Source organism: Ascaphus truei, chromosome 6, assembly GCF_040206685.1.
Source record: "Ascaphus truei isolate aAscTru1 chromosome 6, aAscTru1.hap1, whole genome shotgun sequence".
Lineage (NCBI taxonomy): Eukaryota > Metazoa > Chordata > Amphibia > Anura > Ascaphidae > Ascaphus > Ascaphus truei.
In genome coordinates, this window is record NC_134488.1 from 131,492,743 (window position 1) to 131,511,616 (window position 18,874).

The 18,874-nt window shown below is 47.9% G+C and overlaps 2 protein-coding genes across 3 annotated transcripts in view; one reads left to right on the plus strand and one right to left on the minus strand.

The window, feature by feature from the left end:
- The window catches only part of LOC142497915 (chemerin-like receptor 1), a 109,866-nt gene that overhangs the window by 10,320 nt on the left and 80,672 nt on the right, over positions 1-18,874 (minus strand). The gene's annotated exons all lie outside the window — the stretch shown is intronic.
- LOC142496587 (putative G-protein coupled receptor 33) lies at positions 10,860-18,722 on the plus strand. Its single transcript, XM_075603253.1, has 2 exons — positions 10,860-11,093; positions 15,936-18,722. The coding sequence occupies exon 2, from the start codon at positions 15,942-15,944 to the stop codon at positions 16,995-16,997; it is 1,056 nt and encodes a 351-aa protein (XP_075459368.1). The 5' UTR covers positions 10,860-11,093; positions 15,936-15,941; the 3' UTR covers positions 16,998-18,722.

The following is an 18,874-nucleotide window of genomic DNA, read 5'->3' on the forward strand; positions in this document are numbered from 1 at the left end:
GATTTCTTGGAGGGATATTCTATACATTGAAATCCTGTACATAGTACATTAGGTAAAAAAATAAATAAATACATACAGTTGTGTGAAAAAGAAAATACACCCTCTTTGAATTCTATGGTTTTACATATCAGAACATAATAACAATCATCTGTTCCTTAGCAGGTCTAAAAATTAGGTAAATACAACCTCAGATGAACAACAACACATGACATATTACACCGTGTCATGATTTATTTAACAAAAATAAAGCCAAAATAGAGAAGCTATGTGTGAAAAACTAAGTACACCCTTACTGCTTCCATAGGAATTAAGATGCTAAGTAGCAGACAGGTGCTGCTTGATTAATTGATCATCAGCAAGTGTGACAACCTCTATAAAAGCCGAAGTTTTAGCAGTTTGCTTGTCTGGAGCATTCAGGTGTGTGTTAACACAATACCAAGGAGCAAAGACATCAGCAATGATCTTAGAGAAGCAATTGTTGCTGCCCATCAATCTGGGAAGGCTTAAAAGGCCATTTCCAAACAATTTAAAGTCCATAATTCTACAGTGAGAAAGATTATTCAAAAGTGGAAAACATTCAAGACAGTTGCCAATCTTCCCAGGAGTGGACGTCCCAGCAAATTCACCCCAAGGTCAGACCGTGCAATGCTCAAAGAAATTGCAAAAAACCCAAGAGTTACATCTCAAACTCTACAGGCCTCAGTTAGCATGTTAAATGTTACATTTCATGACAGTATAATTAGAAAAAGACTGAACAAGTATGGTTTGTTTGGAAGGGTTGCCAGGAGAAAGACTCTTCTCTCTAAAAAGAACATGACAGCACGACTTAGGTTTGCAAAGTTGCATCTGAACAAACCACAAGACTTCTGGAACAATGTCCTTTGGACAGACGAGATCAAAGTGAAGATGTTTGGCCATAATGCACAGCGCCATGTTTGGCGAAAACCAAACACAGCATATCAGCACAAACACCTCATACCAACTGTCAAGCACAGTGGTGTAGGGGTGATGATTTGGGCTTATTTTGAAGCCACAGGACCTGGGAACCTTGCAGTCATTGAGTCGACCATGAACTCCTCTGTATATCAAAGTATTCTAGAGTCAAATGTGAGGCCATCTGTCCGACAGCTAAAGCTTGACTGAAATTGGGTCATGCAACAGGACAATGATCCCAAGCACACCAGCAAATCATAACAGAATGGCTGAAAAAGAAAAGAATCAAAGTGTTGCAATGGCCCAGTCAAAGTCCAGACCTCAACTCGATTGAAATGCTGTGGCGGGATCTTAAGAGGGCTGTGCATAAACAAATGCCCGCAAACCTCAATGAACTGAAGCAACGAGTGGGCCAAAATTCCTCCACAAAGATGTGAGAGACTGATAAAGTCACACAGAAAACAATTACTTCAAGTTATTGCTGCTAAAGGTGGTTCTACAAGCTATTGAATCATAAGGTGTACTTAGTTTTTCACACATGGCTTCTCCATTTTGGCTTTATTTTTGTTAAATAAATCATGACACAGTGTAATATGTCATGTGTTGTTGTTCATCTGAGGTTGTATTTACCTAATTTTAAGACCTGCTAAGGAACAGATGATTGTTATTATGTCCTGATTTGTAAAACCATAGAATTCAAAGAGGCTGTACTTTCTTTTTCACACAACTATATGTCTGTCAAGTTGAACTTTTGCTCGAATTGTGTGAGTTTCTCATCCTATAGTTTTATTGCTCCAGGGTAAGGAAAACAAAAGACGCGAATAAAAAAAAAATCCAACTGCATCTCACAGGGGAAAGAAGATGCTTTCTGACTCCAGTAATGGCAATCAGATTTTTCTCTCACTGGTTATATCCCTGTATATATCTCCTTTCTAAAAATATATCTAACCTTTTCTTAGACATCTTCTGTATCTGCCATCACAGTCTCCATAGGTACAGTACTAAATCCCCCATTTTGACAGAGCTTACTAAAGAATAAACAGTAAGATGGAACTTTAACCAGCTAAAGCTTCAAGGCAACACTTTCTGTAACAACTTCACGCACAATCTTCCCCCCAACGCCTTACATGTTTCGCCTGTGACTCAACTTCATTAGGGGTAGTGTATGGTAGGGTTGATTAACCCTTACTATTGTATTGTATGTCTTTATTTATATAGCGCCATTAATGTACATAGCGCTTCACAGCAGTAATACATGTGGTAATCCAATAAATAACAGATAATATAAATAACAGATCATGGGAATAAGTGCTTTAGACATTAAGGAAGAGGAGTCCCTGCTCCGAGGAGCTTACAGTCTAATTGGTAGGTAGGGAGAACGTACAGAGACAGTAGGAGGGAGTTCTGGTAAGTGCATCTGCAGGGGGCCAAGCTTTATGTGCCATGTGTTCAGAATAGCCACAGTCCTATTCATATGCTTCTTTAAGCAAGTGTGTCTTAAGGTTGGTCTTAAAGGTGGATAGAGAGGGTGCTAGTCGGGTACTGAGGGGAAGGGCATTCCAGAGGTGAGGGGCAGTCAATGAAAAAGGTTTAAGGCGGGAGAGGGCTTTAGATACAAAGGGGGTAGAAAGAAGACATCCTTGAGAAGAACGCAAGAGTCTGGATGGTGCATAACGAGAAATTAGGGCTGAGATGTAAGGAGGGGCAGAAGAGTGTAAAGCTTTAAAAGTGAGGAGAAGAATGGAGTGTGAGATGCGGGATTTGATCGGAAGCCAGGAGAGCGATTTCATGAGGGGAGATGCTGAGACAGATCTAGGAAAGAGTAGAGTGATTCTGGCAGCAGCGTTAAGGATAGATTGTAGGGGAGACAGGTGAGAGGCAGGAAGGCCGGACAGCAGGAGGTTACAGTAATCAAGACGGGAGAGAATGAGGGCCTGAGTCAGAGTTTTAGCAGTCGAGCAACAGAGGAAAGGGCGTATCTTTGTTATATTGCGGAGGAAAAAGCGACAGGTTTTAGAAATGTTTTGAATGTGAGGGGCAAATGTGAGAGAGGAGTCGAGTGTGACCCCAAGGCAGCGTGCTTGGGCTACTGGGTGAATGATCGTAGTTCCAACAGTAATGTGGAAGGAGGTAGTAGGGCCAGGTTTGGGAGGAAGTATGAGGAGCTCTGTTTTAGCCATGTTGAGTTTAAGGCGGCGGAGGGCCATCCAGGATGATATAGCAGAGAGACATTCAGAAACTTTGGTTTGTACAGTAGGTGTAAGGTCGGGTGTTGAGAAATATATTTGTGTGTCGTCAGCATAGAGGTGATAATTAAACCCAAAAGATGTTATTAGGTCACCTAGAGAGAGTGTATACAGAGAAAAGAGAAGAGGTCCCAGGACAGAGCCCTGGGGTACCCCCACAGAGAGATCAATAGAGGAGGAGGAGGTATTACTATTTACAGCCCTTAGTGTAATTGACAGTGCCTCCCCTCTTCAGATTAAAATCCCTAATTTCTAAGTGCCCATATCTACAACACTGCATAATAAATAATAGCGGGGCCCCTCAGGGATGGAGACAAATGCTACTTACTAAGCATCCCATGGACTTACCTGGAGCTGTATTCATTATGATGGAAATGCTGCTAATCTGCCCTAGTTCTGAGTGCAATGCTATTGTGTGTTATTGGATGAATACAGCCTACTACACTATATGCACTTTTCTTGTCTCTTTTCTTCTTTTTATTCACCGATGCATTTTCCTTTACAATGGGAGTCTCTGATTGTGTAAGGGAGATCAAATCGATGGGGATGTTTGTCACAAAACTTCCCAAACCGCACTGTGGTATTTATAGAATAGAGATGAACTATATACAGTACTTGTTTCATTTTGTATTTCCTGTAACATCTGCGGTTTCTCTTTATTGTTCAACAGGCCATTTCTTGCTACAGAGGCACCCTACATGTGTACAACGTCCAACGTCCAATGTCCCTCCCTACAGAGGCACCCTACATGTGTACAACGTCCAACGTCCAACGTCCCTCCCTACAGAGGCACCCTACATGTGTACAACGTCCAACGTCCAACGTCCCTCCCTGCAGAGGCACCCTACATGTGTACAACGTCCAACGTCCAATGTCCAATGTCCCTCCCTACAGAGGCACCCTACATGTGTACAACGTCCAACGTCCCTCCCTACAGAGGCACCCTACATGTGTACAACGTCCAACGTCCAACGTCCCTCCCTACAGAGGCACCCTACATGTGTACAACGTCCAACGTCCCTCCCTACAGAGGCACCCTACATGTGTACAACGTCCACATTAAAGCAGCCCAGCAAGACCAGAGGCAGGTCTGTCCATGCAATGCACCACTTAATGACAGAGAGAATAGAACGATGCTGGAAAGACCCGCGTGGGTACACTTTCCAACGCTGTGTGACAGAGGCAAAGGAAAACTGGAGTATGACACAGTGACACAGATACAGAACAAACCAATCTTCGGAGACCCGCTAAGAGGTCCATTTGCTAAAGTCTCTTTGCTTCTAACTTGGGGAAAACCTGTGCAAAAAAACACAGTACACTCCATTTTTCAACGAATATTAAACCCATGGGAAGAAATCAGTTTTCCCTTTGACCCGCCTGGTGCTGGTTGTTTTGCATTTGGTTGTGCACATGTTCTGCAGCCTGGAGATTTTAGTAATGAATCCCGGATGTCTTTTCCACACATTGTGCTTGTAAGAGACATCTAATAATAATCCGTCCCACGCGTACAGCTACAATTCCCTGGCCCAGATTCACTCCCGGAGGTAAGGCGTGCTGACATTTAGCACACTAAAGTGAATCTGGGCCATTGAGCCTGTTACTCCCACTGCAGGGTGACAGGGTGGCACTCCCAGTTTCAGAATCCCAAGCTTTATAATAGTTAAGCCCACGCTGTAACTGAACTTTTATTAACAATATCTTTGTTTTGCAGATACAGATGCAGCGGCCGTTATCCGATCATTTACCTGGGTGAATGATGCGTCGTGGTCCGAGATGTCCTCTGCAGACTAAATGGCCCATTGGATTAACACAGCAGGAGTCCCTGCTGTGTTAATCCTACCGGGTTGTATCTGTCGGTAAGAGACGCGCAGTAGAGGCTGAATCAGTCACTCTAACTGTGCGCCTCTAACAGGCGATCACGGGGGGGGTATTTAAATTCTAACATGACAGTATTGTAGCAGGGTGTCTCCGGAGCTTAACCGCATTGATTTCAGGTCCAGGGCCCCCCTACTTCCTGAGATACTGGCCCCATTATGGGGTGCTGGTATCTCCGCAATGGTAAAGGACTCAGGTCATATGACGGAGAGGATTTTTACATGGCTTGGATATAGGGTTGCCAGGTGGCTTCTCCAAAAATACTGGACTCAATGGTGAACGGTGCGTCAGGTCACTATGTCCAGGGAGGAAAATACCGGACACATACATGGCCAGTATTACAGTACCTCTCATTTTTTACTGGACAGAGTATCCAAATACAGGACAGTCCAGTTCAATACCGGACACCTGGCAACCCTACGTGAAGGCCTGTATCTCGGGAAGTAGGGGGTCCCCAAGGCTGAAATCAACTTTATTCAGCTCAGGAGACCCCCTGCTCACGCACACTGTGAATACAAATAAAATGTATGCAGCTTCATTACCTTAGCAGCTACCCGCTAAGGTAAGGATTTTTTTATTGGGGGGAGGGGGCGAGGGGGGGGGGTTGATATTAGTGTGCGGGAGCAGGGGATGTTCTGAGCTGAACATACTTGACTTCAGCATTGGGGACCCCCTACTTCCCGAGATACAAGCCCCGTTATGGGGTGCTAGTATCCCGCTGCTTTGTTTAGGTCGCACGGTCACGTGACCCATAGGATTTTAACATGGGGATAACGGGACTTCTATCTCGGGAAGAAGGGGGTCCCCGGACCTGAAATCAATGCGGTTCAGCTCCGGAGACCCCCTGCTACAACACTGTAGTGTTTAAAATTAAATAAAAACCCTGCGATTGCCTGTTAGAGGCGCTCAGTTAGAGTGACTGCTTCAGCCTCTCTCTCTTACTGCACGTCTCTTACAGACAGGTAGACACCGGTAGGATTCACACAGAAGGGACACCTGCTTTGTTAATCCAATGGGCCATTAGTTTGGCATATTATTTCGGGGAAATCTCGAAAACCAATTCAATAAATGATCGGATAACAGCCGCTGCATCTGTATGCAAATACATTGCAGGCAAAAACTGAATAGTATTTTTGCTGCAATAAATGACAAAGTTCCAAAATACTCGAGCTGAGGAAGTGAGGAGAGCGCGCAAAAGCTTGTCCTATAATATAAATTGTTAGTCCCAATAATAAAGGTCTCCTCTAATACCTAAGGGCTTATTTATTGTGCACGATTGCAACAGGACTAACACGACTAGTTCTACTTAATTCAAAAACTAGAACAGAAATCCGCTTTTTTACTGAACCATATCCTGTACACTTCTTCTAACGCAGTTCTTCTAATTGCACAGGAAATCTAAAAATAAAGTGATGAAAGATAGAATGCGGGACATGACATATCAGGTTTATAAAGGACTAAAATAAAATGCTTTGTCAAACCATAACTTTTTTTACTCCCCTCCCGTTTATACAGTATTACCTCCCCTCCCTCACTGTTGCATCTGTCCATCTTTATCATGTTTACTTCTGTCGATCAAGCCTTTCCATTTTGCTGTAATTAGTTCTCACCATGAATTATTCATTTGATTGTTGTTGATGTATGTAAAGTGTGTTTACATTCATTCTTTCTCCAGTCTCTTCGGGTAATACCAGCATCAATCCCTCCATACTTCTTTGGGTTGTTTGAAGCTTCTGAACTATCTTCACATTTGGGGTCCAATTTTCACATCCATACGCGAGCACGGGCAGGATACACTGGGTCCAAAACGTTCTTCTTCAGGCAGAGGAAGGTTCCCTTGACCGATTGCTTTGTGTCTTCAAATGCCTCCATCTAGGGGTATTCAGCACCGTAAGTGAACCTTCAGCCGTGCGCTCCCCCAACCCCCCCTACTTTTGGATTAAAATTTTTTTTTACACAGTAGCCCCTCTATCTTGCACCCCCTCCTCCTTTCTCCCCTCCTCAACCCCCCTCCTTCTCCTCTCTCATCCTGTCTCCTCCTCTCACTCCCTCATCCTCCACTTCTCCTACTCCCACTGCTTCTCCTCCTCTTCTCTCACTCCTCCTCCTCCTCTTCTCTCACCCTTCCTCTTCTCTAATCTCCTCCTCTTCTCTCACCCCTCCTCTTCTCTAATCTCCTCTTCTCTCAACCCCTCCTCCTCCTCTTCTCTAATCCCCTCCTCCTCCTCTCTCCCCCTGTATAGCACCACCCAATGTTCTAGAAGCAGGTTCCGCGTAATTCTGTTAGAGGCCTTCACTCTGAGTTCTGTAAATAGGTTTAAGCATATAGACAAGTATATTAAGAGTGTCCTGTCCCTGTATATTGTTTCCAGTTAAGGAACGCGACCTATTGAGTTAGCGCCATGCGGGTGACAGAGAAAGCTTGTGCTTAAGAGGAGGTCTCAGAGCAGTAGTTCTGTAGCATATTTGGCTCAGCCAAACTGGAAGGTCCTTAGCATACTCCCAGTCAAATATGCATGGAGTACACAGTACCAGGATACAGATCCATGAAGCGGCCCACTTGAGCTGGGGCATTATTGACACAATGCCGGTGATTGCCAATCTAACCAAATAGTAAGGGAACCAAGCATAAGTACCCCCCCAGTGTAGGAATGAGAGCCACCTGGGAAGAAGCACAGAGTAACGTATACTCTATACATGGCGAGTGTTATCTACGGATGTGAATAAAGCTCTTTTTTTTACTATAAAAGATCCTGGCGCCCATCCTTATTCTATCTGCATATCCACCCCCAGCCTGCACCTACCCAGCACCCTGAGCAGGTCTGAGAGACTGAGCCCAGCCTGCACCTACCCAGCACCCTGAGCAGGTCTGAGAGACTGAGCCCAGCCTGCACCTACCCAGCACCCTGAGCAGGTCTGAGAGACTGAGCCCAGCCTGCACCTACCCAGCACCCTGAGCAGGTCTGAGAGACTGAGCCCAGCCTGCACCTACCCAGCACCCTGAGCAGGTCTGAGAGACTGAGCCCAGCACACTGAGCAGGTCAGAGAGACTGAGCCCAGCCTGCACCCACCCAGCACCCTGAGCAGGTCTGAGAGACTGAGCCCAGCCTGCACGGACCCAGCACCCTGAGCAGGTATGAGAGACTGAGCCCAGCACCCTGAACAGGTCTGAGAGACTGAGCCCAGCACCCTGAGCAGGTCTGAGAGACTGAGCCCAGCCTGCACGGACCCAGCACCTTGAGCAGGTCTGAGAGACTGAGCCCAGCCTGCACCTACCCAGCACCCTGAGCAGGTCTGAGAGACTGAGCCCAGCACACTGAGCAGGTCGGAGAGACTGAGCCCAGCCTGCACCCACCCAGCACCCTGAGCAGGTCTGAGAGACTGAGCCCAGCCTGCACGGACCCAGCACCCTGAGCAGGTATGAGAGACTGAGCCCAGCACCCTGAACAGGTCTGAGAGACTGAGCCCAGCACCCTGAGCAGGTCTGAGAGACTGAGCCCAGCCTGCACGGACCCAGCACCTTGAGCAGGTCTGAGAGACTGAGCCCAGCCTGCACGGACCCAGCACCCTGAGCAGGTCTGAGAGACTGAGCCCAGCCTGCACGGACCCAGCACACTGAACAGGTCTGAGAGACTGAGCCCAGCCTGCATGGACCAAGCACCCTAACCAGGTCTGAGAGACTGAGCCCAGTCTGCACGGACCCAGCACCCTGAGCAGGTCTGAGAGACTGAGCCCAGCACCCTGAGCAGGTCTGAGAGACTGAGCCCAGCACCCTGAGCAGGTCTGAGAGACTGAGCCCAGCCTGCACTGACCCAGCACCCTGAGCAGGTCTGAGAGACTGAGCCCAGCACCCTGAGCAGGTCTGAGAGACTGAGCCCAGCCTGCACGGACCCAGCACCCTGAACAGGTCTGAGAGACTGAGCCCAGCCTGCATGGACCAAGCACCCTAACCAGGTCTGAGAGACTGAGCCCAGTCTGCACAGACCCAGCACCCTGACCAGGTCTGAGAGACTGAGCCCAGCACCCTGAGCAGGTCTGAGAGACTGAGCCCAGAACCCTGAGCAGGTCTGAGAGACTGAGCCCAGCCTGCACTGACCCAGCACCCTGAGCAGGTCTGAGAGACTGAGCCCAGCCTGCACTGACCCAGCACCCTGAGCAGGTATGAGAGACTGAGCCCAGCCTGCACGGACCCAGCACCCTGAGCAGGTCTGAGAGACTGAGCCCAGCACCCTAACCAGGTCTGAGAGACTGAGCCCAGCCTGCACGGACCCTGCACCCTGAGCAGGTCTGAGAAACTGAGCCCAGCCTGCACCTACCCAGCACCCTGACTAGGTCTGAGAGACTGAGCCCAGCCTGCATGGACCCAGCACCCTGACTAGGTCTGAGAGACTGAGCCCAGCCTGCACGGACCCAGCACCCTGACTAGGTCTGAGAGACTGAGCCCAGCCTGCACTGACCCAGCACCCTGAGCACGTCTGAGAGACTGAGCCCAGCCTGCACTGACCCAGCACCCTGAGCAGGTCTGAGAGACTGAGCCCAGCCTGCACTGACCCAGCACCCTGAGCAGGTCTGAGAGACTGAGCCCAGCCTGCACCGACCCAGCACCCTGACCAGGTCTGAGAGACTGAGCCCAGCCTGCACCTACCCAGCACCCTGAGCAGGTCTGAGAAACTGAGCCCAGCCTGAACGGACCCAGCACCCTGACCAGGTCTGAGGGACTGAGCCCAGCACCCTGACCAGATCTGAGAGACTAAGCCCAGCCTGAACGGACCCAGCACCCTGAACACGCATGAGAGACCGAGCAATGACATGCATATAGTCCTTCTAATGTAAACCCTTGCCACAGTTTGGGATACTGCCTGTTTTATTTTATAGCATGTGAGTTGACCTCTTAGGATGTGTCCTTACTCCTCCTATTACACCATTGGTGTTTTCTGTGTTGCTTCTTTTTTCCGGTGTCCCACTCTCGCCTTCGTTGGAGGATATTGTTTGTGAGAAGGTGCGGAGGAGACGGTTCCTGCATGTGTTGGGTTCGAGTCGGGGACTGCATTTATTTCTTTTTTTCACGCACTATCTGAGTTACTCTTTGATATTTAGATTGGTTACGGTTTACATATTTTTACACTTTTGCACTGTTAGTATTTACTATTTAATCACTTTTTCACAAATTGTAAGGAACCATTCCTACCAGTCTGTGTAGTATCACTTATCTTATCACTTATATACACGAACCACTCGGCACAGGGAGTGCTACCGAAACGCTTCTCTCCATCATTTTGAACATAAGCTACATTTCGCCGGAATATCAATCTGTTGCCAAGAGTATTCGGAAAAATTGTAAAATGTTGCAAAAACAACACATTTTTTTCAAAGTCACCAAAACTTCTCACAATCGGGTAAAATGAAGGCCCCAAGCAACATGTGGAGCAAAATGTTTCAATACACATTTTATTGCAATCCTTTTTTTCGCTTATGTGCCAAATTGTAGTTTGTGAATCTTCACAGATTTTATTCCCATTTCTGCTTATGGAATCCAGTGGCGAAAGTTACATAAAGATAGACGGGTGTATACCAGCTGCCCACTCTCAGAGCTGTCACTGGTTCAGTTATTGGATTGGGGTCCCTGATAATCTATATGTCAGTATTCTTATTCAGAGATAATCTATTTCAATATTAGAGGGTTGAGTTCTCTGAGGTTGGGCGGTACTGCATGTCTTTTTTATTTTTATTTCTGTGGGCGTTGACGTGGTTTAATACAGAATTAATACCGGAAGATAAACCAGAAAGTATTTCTTAAAGTGAAAAGCCACCGACTTCTCATGAAAAGAGAAGTATAAATAATACTGTATGTGTGATTTCTGCACTTTGCTGTTGCATCCCCTGCAGTTATTCCTTTGGGAGGGAATGAATGGATTAATACTGATAAACTCCACTCCATCAATACAGAATACGTCCTCCAGTGTCATTGTGTCATTGTGACATTTTCCTGCAGTGTTGGACCTGAAAGTGCAAGATTCTGAAGATTGCAATCTCTGCCAGGTAAGGACACCAGGATAAGTACAAAGTAGTAGATGCATGTTCTTCTTTACACACACACACACGCACGCACGCACACACACGCACACACACACACACAACACACACAACACACACACACACCATAAAGCCTCCAATCTATGCACATGTATTGAGTGAGCAGCAGCATACCGTATATATCCATGCCCTTGTACAAAGGACAGAAGGATGGGTAAACCAAATTCTACACCGCAATCATAAAAAGTACACAAATGTCGCAATGCTTAGAAACCAAATGTGGTATGTTTACTGATAGATAAATACAAAGAGCTAGAGTAGCCTCACATAGTGCAAAAAAAACCCCAGGAAAATCACAAAAAATAGGTATTGGTGTGTCTCAACACAAGCTACAGTATATCAAGTGCTGAGATCAGAAATAAGAGATGGGTAAACCAGACCGTATGCCAACAAAAGGGGAGAACCACAGGGCAATGTATGCAAACAAGTGAAAAAAATACATCCACAAAAAGGTAGACAGTAAGATAAGGGGCTTGTCTCCCCAGCACTATTGCTTACATCTTCTGATATACATTATATGCTTTTTACATAGGTGGTGCCGTCTGCCATTTGTTAGATGTCTAAAGAACAGCAGGATGCCACCCACTGAGGACATGTCCCAATTTAGTACATATTCATCCAGTCAAGGTGTTACCCTCCCCAAACACCTATTAATGTCTAACATGTTACAGGAGATAGTGGTTATGTCTTGGATTGTAACACAATGTATGTGTGAAGAGCACACTGTTAAATGCTGATAATCCAGCACCCTGACAGCTGCCTATAATATGCAGACGGTGTAACACTTTCTATCAGTAAGGAAGGTCTCACAAGCTTTAGAAATATTCTTACTGTGCGGAGTCACCGCCTCATTATGTGTAATATGCTTTACATGGACACACACCTGCCATGCACACAATTAATACTGACATTAATATCCTTCTACAACTAGCACTGTGGTCCTACAGTATCAAGTGTCTATTTGAGCATAAAATTAAAGTAGTCTGAATAAACGTAGTGTAAAGTCTCTATCAACACCGCTCACCCATTCTTCATTTATCTTATAATATATTATTGAAAGCACTGTATGCCTGCCTGCCTGCCTGCCTGGATGTCCGGTGGCCTGTCACTCCGCCTCAGGCCATGCCCGCCCCCGCACCATGCCTGCCCCCGCACACCTGTCATTGGTCAGCCATGCACGCCCCCCGCACCATGCCCGCCCCCGCACACCTGTCATTGGTCAGCCATGCACGCCCCCCGCACCATGCCCGCCCCCGCACATCTGTCATTGGTCTGCGGCCAACAACACTGCCACACTGTGACAACCCTCACTGAGCTACACCACTGACACACTCTCCCACCCCTCACTGAGCTTTGGGAATCGCAGCACCTAACCCTCACTGCTCTGAGACATTTGCACCATTTTTGGGACCACGCTTCACAACTCTCAACAGAGAAAACCCTGACCACCTGCTACCAATCAGAATCAGGTACAGACTCTTTCCTCCATACATATTTATTTCACCACTGCAAACATACACCGCACGATCACATCCACACACCGCCTCTTCAAAACACCCCCCCCCAGCCCACATCGCTGTCTGCTCCAGGCCTACCGACTCAGCATTAACCACCATTAAACACCCCCCCCCGCTCCTCACCTCCACAACGGACACCGCATGGAGCTCAGCATTAACCCCCCACCCCCCCGCTCCTCACCTCCACCGCATGGAGCTCATCATTAACCCCCCACCCCCCCGCTCCTCACCTCCACCGCATGGAGCTCATCATTAACCCCCCACCCCCCCGCTCCTCACCTCCACCGCATGGAGCTCATCATTAACCCCCCACCCCCCCCCGCTCCTCACCTATACCGCATGGAGCTCATCCGGGGACATGCTGGCACAGCATTAACCCCCCACCCCCCCCGCTCCTCACCTCCACCGCATGGAGCTCATCAGGGGACATGCTGGCACAGCATTAACCCCCCACCCACCCAAACACCATTAATCCCCCCACCCACCCACACACCATTAATCCACCCACCCACCCACACACCATTAATCCACCCACCCACCCAAACACCATTAATCCCCCCACCCACCCACCATTAATAAACCCATTAAACCCACCCACCATTAATCCCCCACCCACCCACCCACCATTAATCCCCCACCCACCCACCATTAATCCCCCACCCAACCACCCACCATTAATCCCCCACCCACCCACCCACCCACCCACCATTAATCCCCCAACCATTAATCCCCCACCCACCCACCCACCATTAATCACCCACCCACCATTAATCAACCATTAATCCCCCACCCACCATTAATCCCCCACCCACCCACCCACCATTAATCCCCCACCCACCCACCCACCATTAATCCCCCACCCACCCACCCACCCACCATTAATCCCCCACCCACCCACCCACCCACCATTAATCCCCCACCCACCCACCCACCCACCATTAATCCCCCACCCACCCACCCACCAACCATTAATCCCACACCCACCCACCCACCCACCATTAATCCCCCCACCCACCCACCCAAACACCATTAATCCCCCCACCCACCCAAACACCCAAACACCCAAACACCATTAATCCCCCCACCCACCCAAACACCATTAATCCCCCCACCCACCCAAACACCATTAATCCACCCACCCAAACACCATTAATCCCCCCACCCACCCACCCAAACACCATTAATCCCACCACCCACCCACCCAAACACCATTAATCCCCCCACCCACACACCATTAATCCCAACACACACACCATTAATCCCCCCACCCACCCACCCACACACCATTAATCCCCCCACCCACCCACCCACACACCATTAATCCCCCCACCCACCCAAACACCATTAATCCCCCCACCCACCCACCCACCCAAACACCATTAATCCCCCCACCCACTCACCCAAACACCATTAATCCCAAACACCATTAATCCCCCCACCCACCCACCCACCCACCCAAACACCATTAATCCCAGAAAACACCATTAATCCCAAAAACACCATTAATCCCCCCACCCACCCACACACCATTAATCCCCCCACCCACCCACACACCATTAATCCACACACCCACAAACCCACCCACACACCCACACACCCACACACCATTAATCCCCCCACCCACCCACACACCATTAATCCCCCCACCCACCCACCCAAACACCATTAATCCACCCACCCACCCACCCAAACACCATTAATCCAAAACACCATTAATCCACCCACCCACACACCATTAATCCACCCACCCACACACCATTAATCCCCCCACCCACCCACCCACACACCATTAATCCCCCCACCCACCCACCCACCCACACACCATTAATCCCCCCACCCACCACCCACACACCATTAATCCCCCCACCCACCACCCACACACCATTAATCCCCCCACCCACCCACCCAAACACCATTAATCCCCCCACCCACCCAAACACCATTAATCCCCCCACCCACCCACCCAAACACCATTAATCCATCCACCCACCCACCCAAACACCATTAATCCACCCACCCACCCACCCAAACACCATTAATCCACCCACCCACACACCATTAATCCACCCACCCACCCACACACCATTAATCCCCCCACCCACCCACCCACACACCATTAATCCCCCCACCCACCCACCCACAGACCATTAATCCCCCCACCCACCACCCACACACCATTAATCCCCCACCCACCCACCCACATACCATTAATCCCACCACCCACACACCCACACACCATTAATCCCCCCACCCACACACCATTAATCCCCCCACCCACCCACACACCATTAATCCCCCCACCCACCCACCCAAACACCCACCCAAACACCATTAATCCCCCCACCCACCCACCCAAACACCATTAATCCCCCCACCCACCCACCCAAACACCATTAATCCCCCCACCCACCAAAATTTAACCACCCAAACACCATTAATCCCCCCACCCACCCACCCAAACACCATTAATCCCCCCACCCACCCACCCAAACACCATTAATCCCCCCACCCACCCACAGAAACACCATTAATCCCCCCACCCACCCACCCAAACACCATTAATCCCCCCACCCACCCACCCAAACACCATTAATCCCCCCACCCACCCACCCAAACACCATTAATCCCCCCACCCACCCACCCAAACACCATTAATCCCCCCACCCACCCAAAAACACCATTAATCCCCCCACCCACCCACCCAAACACCATTAATCCCCCCACCCACCCACCCAAACACCATTAATCCCCCCTCCCACCCACCCAAAAACCATTAATCCCCCCACCCAAAAACACCATTAATCCCCCCACCCACCCACCCAAACACCATTAATCCCCCCACCCACCCACACACCATTAATCCCCCCACCCACCCACCCAAACACCCACCCAAACACCCTTAATCCCCCCACCCACCCAAACACCCACCCAAACACCCACCCAAACACCATTAATCCCCCCACCCACATTAACATACACTTAACAAAATTCCCCTCATATACATGTGCTTTCTACTGTTTTTCTTTTACAAATACAATTTTAAATATATTACATAACATTCACATAACATTACAAGTTTACAATACAACATTTACACATACTTATTCACGGCTCACATCCCGGGCAACGCCGGGTCTCTCAGCTAGTAGATTATATAATATCGTTAAAAGAAGGTTAGCGTTCTCTCACCCAGACATACTGCCCTACCAAACCTCCCATTGGAATCAGAGTATCCCTTAATTCACATGTTCAATCTTTCTTCTATCCTTAGCACACAATGGCTGTGGACTTCACCTCAGACTTTCAAATCAACAGTACGGCTGGGAGAGGCCCTGCAAATATCCCGACATCCCAGTTAATATCTGCTCTCGTCTTACTCCTCACTTTTCTGTTTGGACTGATTGGGAACAGTCTTTACCTTTGGGTTCTTGGGATCAGGATGAGCAAAACTGTGAATACCACTTGGTTTTTTCATTACATTCTGGCCAATGTCGTTTTTAATTTCACCATCCCATTCCTAGCTGTGTTTGTCCTCATGTATCCACACTGGATGTTTGGTACCCTCTTGTGCAAGCTCATTAACTCACTGCTGTCTTTATGCATGTATGCAGCTGTCTTCCTTCTCACCGTTATCAGCCTCGACCGTTACTTGTTGGTCTTTTGCCCACACTGGTACAGAAGACACATGAACCCTCGGTATGCCTCTGCCATCTGCCTTTTGTTGTGGGGTTTGGCCATCCTATGCAGCTCCCCATATCTTGCATTTCGTCAGGTCAGATACATGCAGGACAACAAGACCACTATCTGCTACAATGATTACACCTTCTCTGGGAGATGGGATGAGCAGCAGAAGCTCCACAGACAGGTTAAGTGGAGTATGTTCTACTTTCACTTACTTTTAGGTTTCCTGCTCCCTTTCTTTGTTATTACTATTTGTTATCTCCAAATAGCTCTCAAAATGAAGAGTGAACGCCTGGCCAGATCCAATAAGCCTTTCAAGATAATATTTATTGCTATCACGTCTTTCTTTATCTCCTGGATACCCTACCATGTGTGGTATGGCATGAGTGTTGAGAATGGCAGATTCCCACAGAGTCTCCTGAACAAGCTCCAGGTCCTTGCCACGTGTTCGGTCTGCTTCAACTGCTGCTTCACCCCAATACTTTACCTCTTCATTGTTGAGAGTTTCAAGGTAGTGTTCAGGAAGTCCATCCTGTCCCTGATTGAGTCAGCTTTTAAGGAAGGCTTTGTCTCAGGGGACCGGAGCCAAGACGACAAATCAGAGGCTCTGTCATCTATTGAAAATGATGGAAACCAAGGACAGACCATTTGAAGCAAACATAATGACAAGAAGCTACAGGAAATGTCCCAACTTTTAAACGTACTGATAATTTCTTGCTGCCAAAGTCTAATTTCTCTCAGAGTAAAAATCAGCCATTACTTTCACTCTTTAAGCCCCTGCAAATACTGTGCAGTGTGTATGTATATCTGTATTTATATAGTGCCTCCCATGTAAAACGTGCTTCACAGCATAATAATATAACACATAACGGGAATAAACGCTTCAGACATAAAAGTAACAGTATGAAAAGGAGTCCCTGCCCTAAAGAGCTTACAATCTAAGTGGTGATATTGTTAAATAAAGTTACCTATCTGCTGGACTGGGACATCTAGTTGCGGATGTCTCGCTGAATAACTGCCGGTGTTTGGCCACAGACAGAACCTGCTTCCAGGAGAAGGTGTTTGAGGGGTTTTAGGGGTTAGGGTAGGGGCTCAGGGTAGAGGTTTTTGGGTAAGGGCTTAGGGTAGAAGATTTTAGGGTAAGGGCTTAGGGTGGGCACTTACCTTAGCAGTGAAGCAGCCGGTGGTGACAGGTCCCGGCAAGGGGGTGAGTCATGGCAAAGCACCAGCAGTCATTGGGCCACGACCAAGTGTCCTAGACTGCTATATGCTTCGTTAAGGAGGTGGGCCTTAAAGGTGGAGAGAGAGGGTGCTATTTGGGTATTGAGGGGAAGGGTCTTCAAGAGGTGTGGGGCAGTCAGTGAGAAAGGTTTAAGGCGGGAGAGGGCTTTAGATGCAAAAGGAGGTAGAGAGAAGACATCCTTGAACAGAACGCAAGAGTCGGGATGGTGCACAGCGAGAAATTAGGGCTGAGATGTAAGGAGGGGCAGAAGAGTGTAAAGCTTTAAAAGTGAGGAGAAGAATGGAGTGTGAGGTGCGGGATTTGATCGGAAGCCAGGAGAGGGATTTCATGAGGGGAGATGCTGAGACAGATCTAGGAAAGAGTAGAGTGATTCTGGCAGCAGCATTTAGGATAGATTGTAGGGGAGACAGGTGAGAGGCAGGAAGGCCGGACAGCAGGAGGTTACAATAGTCAAGACGGGAGAGAATGAGGGTCTGCATTAGAGTTTAGTAGTAGAGTGACAGAGGAAAGGGCGTATCTTTGCAACGTTACAAAGGAAAAAGCAATAGGTTTGAGCTACATTGTGAATGTGAGAGGAGAGCAGTCAAATACCTATAAACTGTTTACTATGCCAGTAATAAAAAGCCTATGTGCTGTGTACCGTGCCCTATACTGTAATTGTGAAGCTCGCTTGTGATACTGGGTGTATGATAGTTCTGCCAACACTAGTGTGGAAGGAGGTAGTAGGGCCAGGTTTGGGAGGAAGTATGAGGAGCTCTGTTTTTGCCATGTTGAGTTTAAGTCGGCGGAGGGCCAACCAGGATGATATAGCAGAGAGACATTCAGAAACTTTGGTCTGTACAGCAGGTGTAAGGTCCGGGGTAGAAAAGTACATTTGTGTTTCATCAGCATAGAGGTGATATTTGAACCCAAGAGATGTGATGAGGCGAATGGAATCCACCGTTGTCTTGAAATAGTTAGCAAATATCCCAAATTATTATAACTAAGCACGTACAGTTGTTAAATGCCCAGTCTACTTTTGGTGGATTGGAGCCAGTTTAGGTAAACCATGTTAGCGCTTCTGTATTAGCCGCATTACTCGGGGTGCACAAGGTAACGTGTATCTGTTCTCTGGGTGATGTTTTATACAGTATACATGGGCCAATTATGTTAAGAATAATATACTTTTTTTTTTTTCAAATAAACGTACATATGTGCTTCCAAAATGGGAACTTGGAAAACTATACAGCGCAGAACGGAATAAAAGCCTGAGTGTGAACTGATTCTTGTGAATAAAAGCCTGAGTG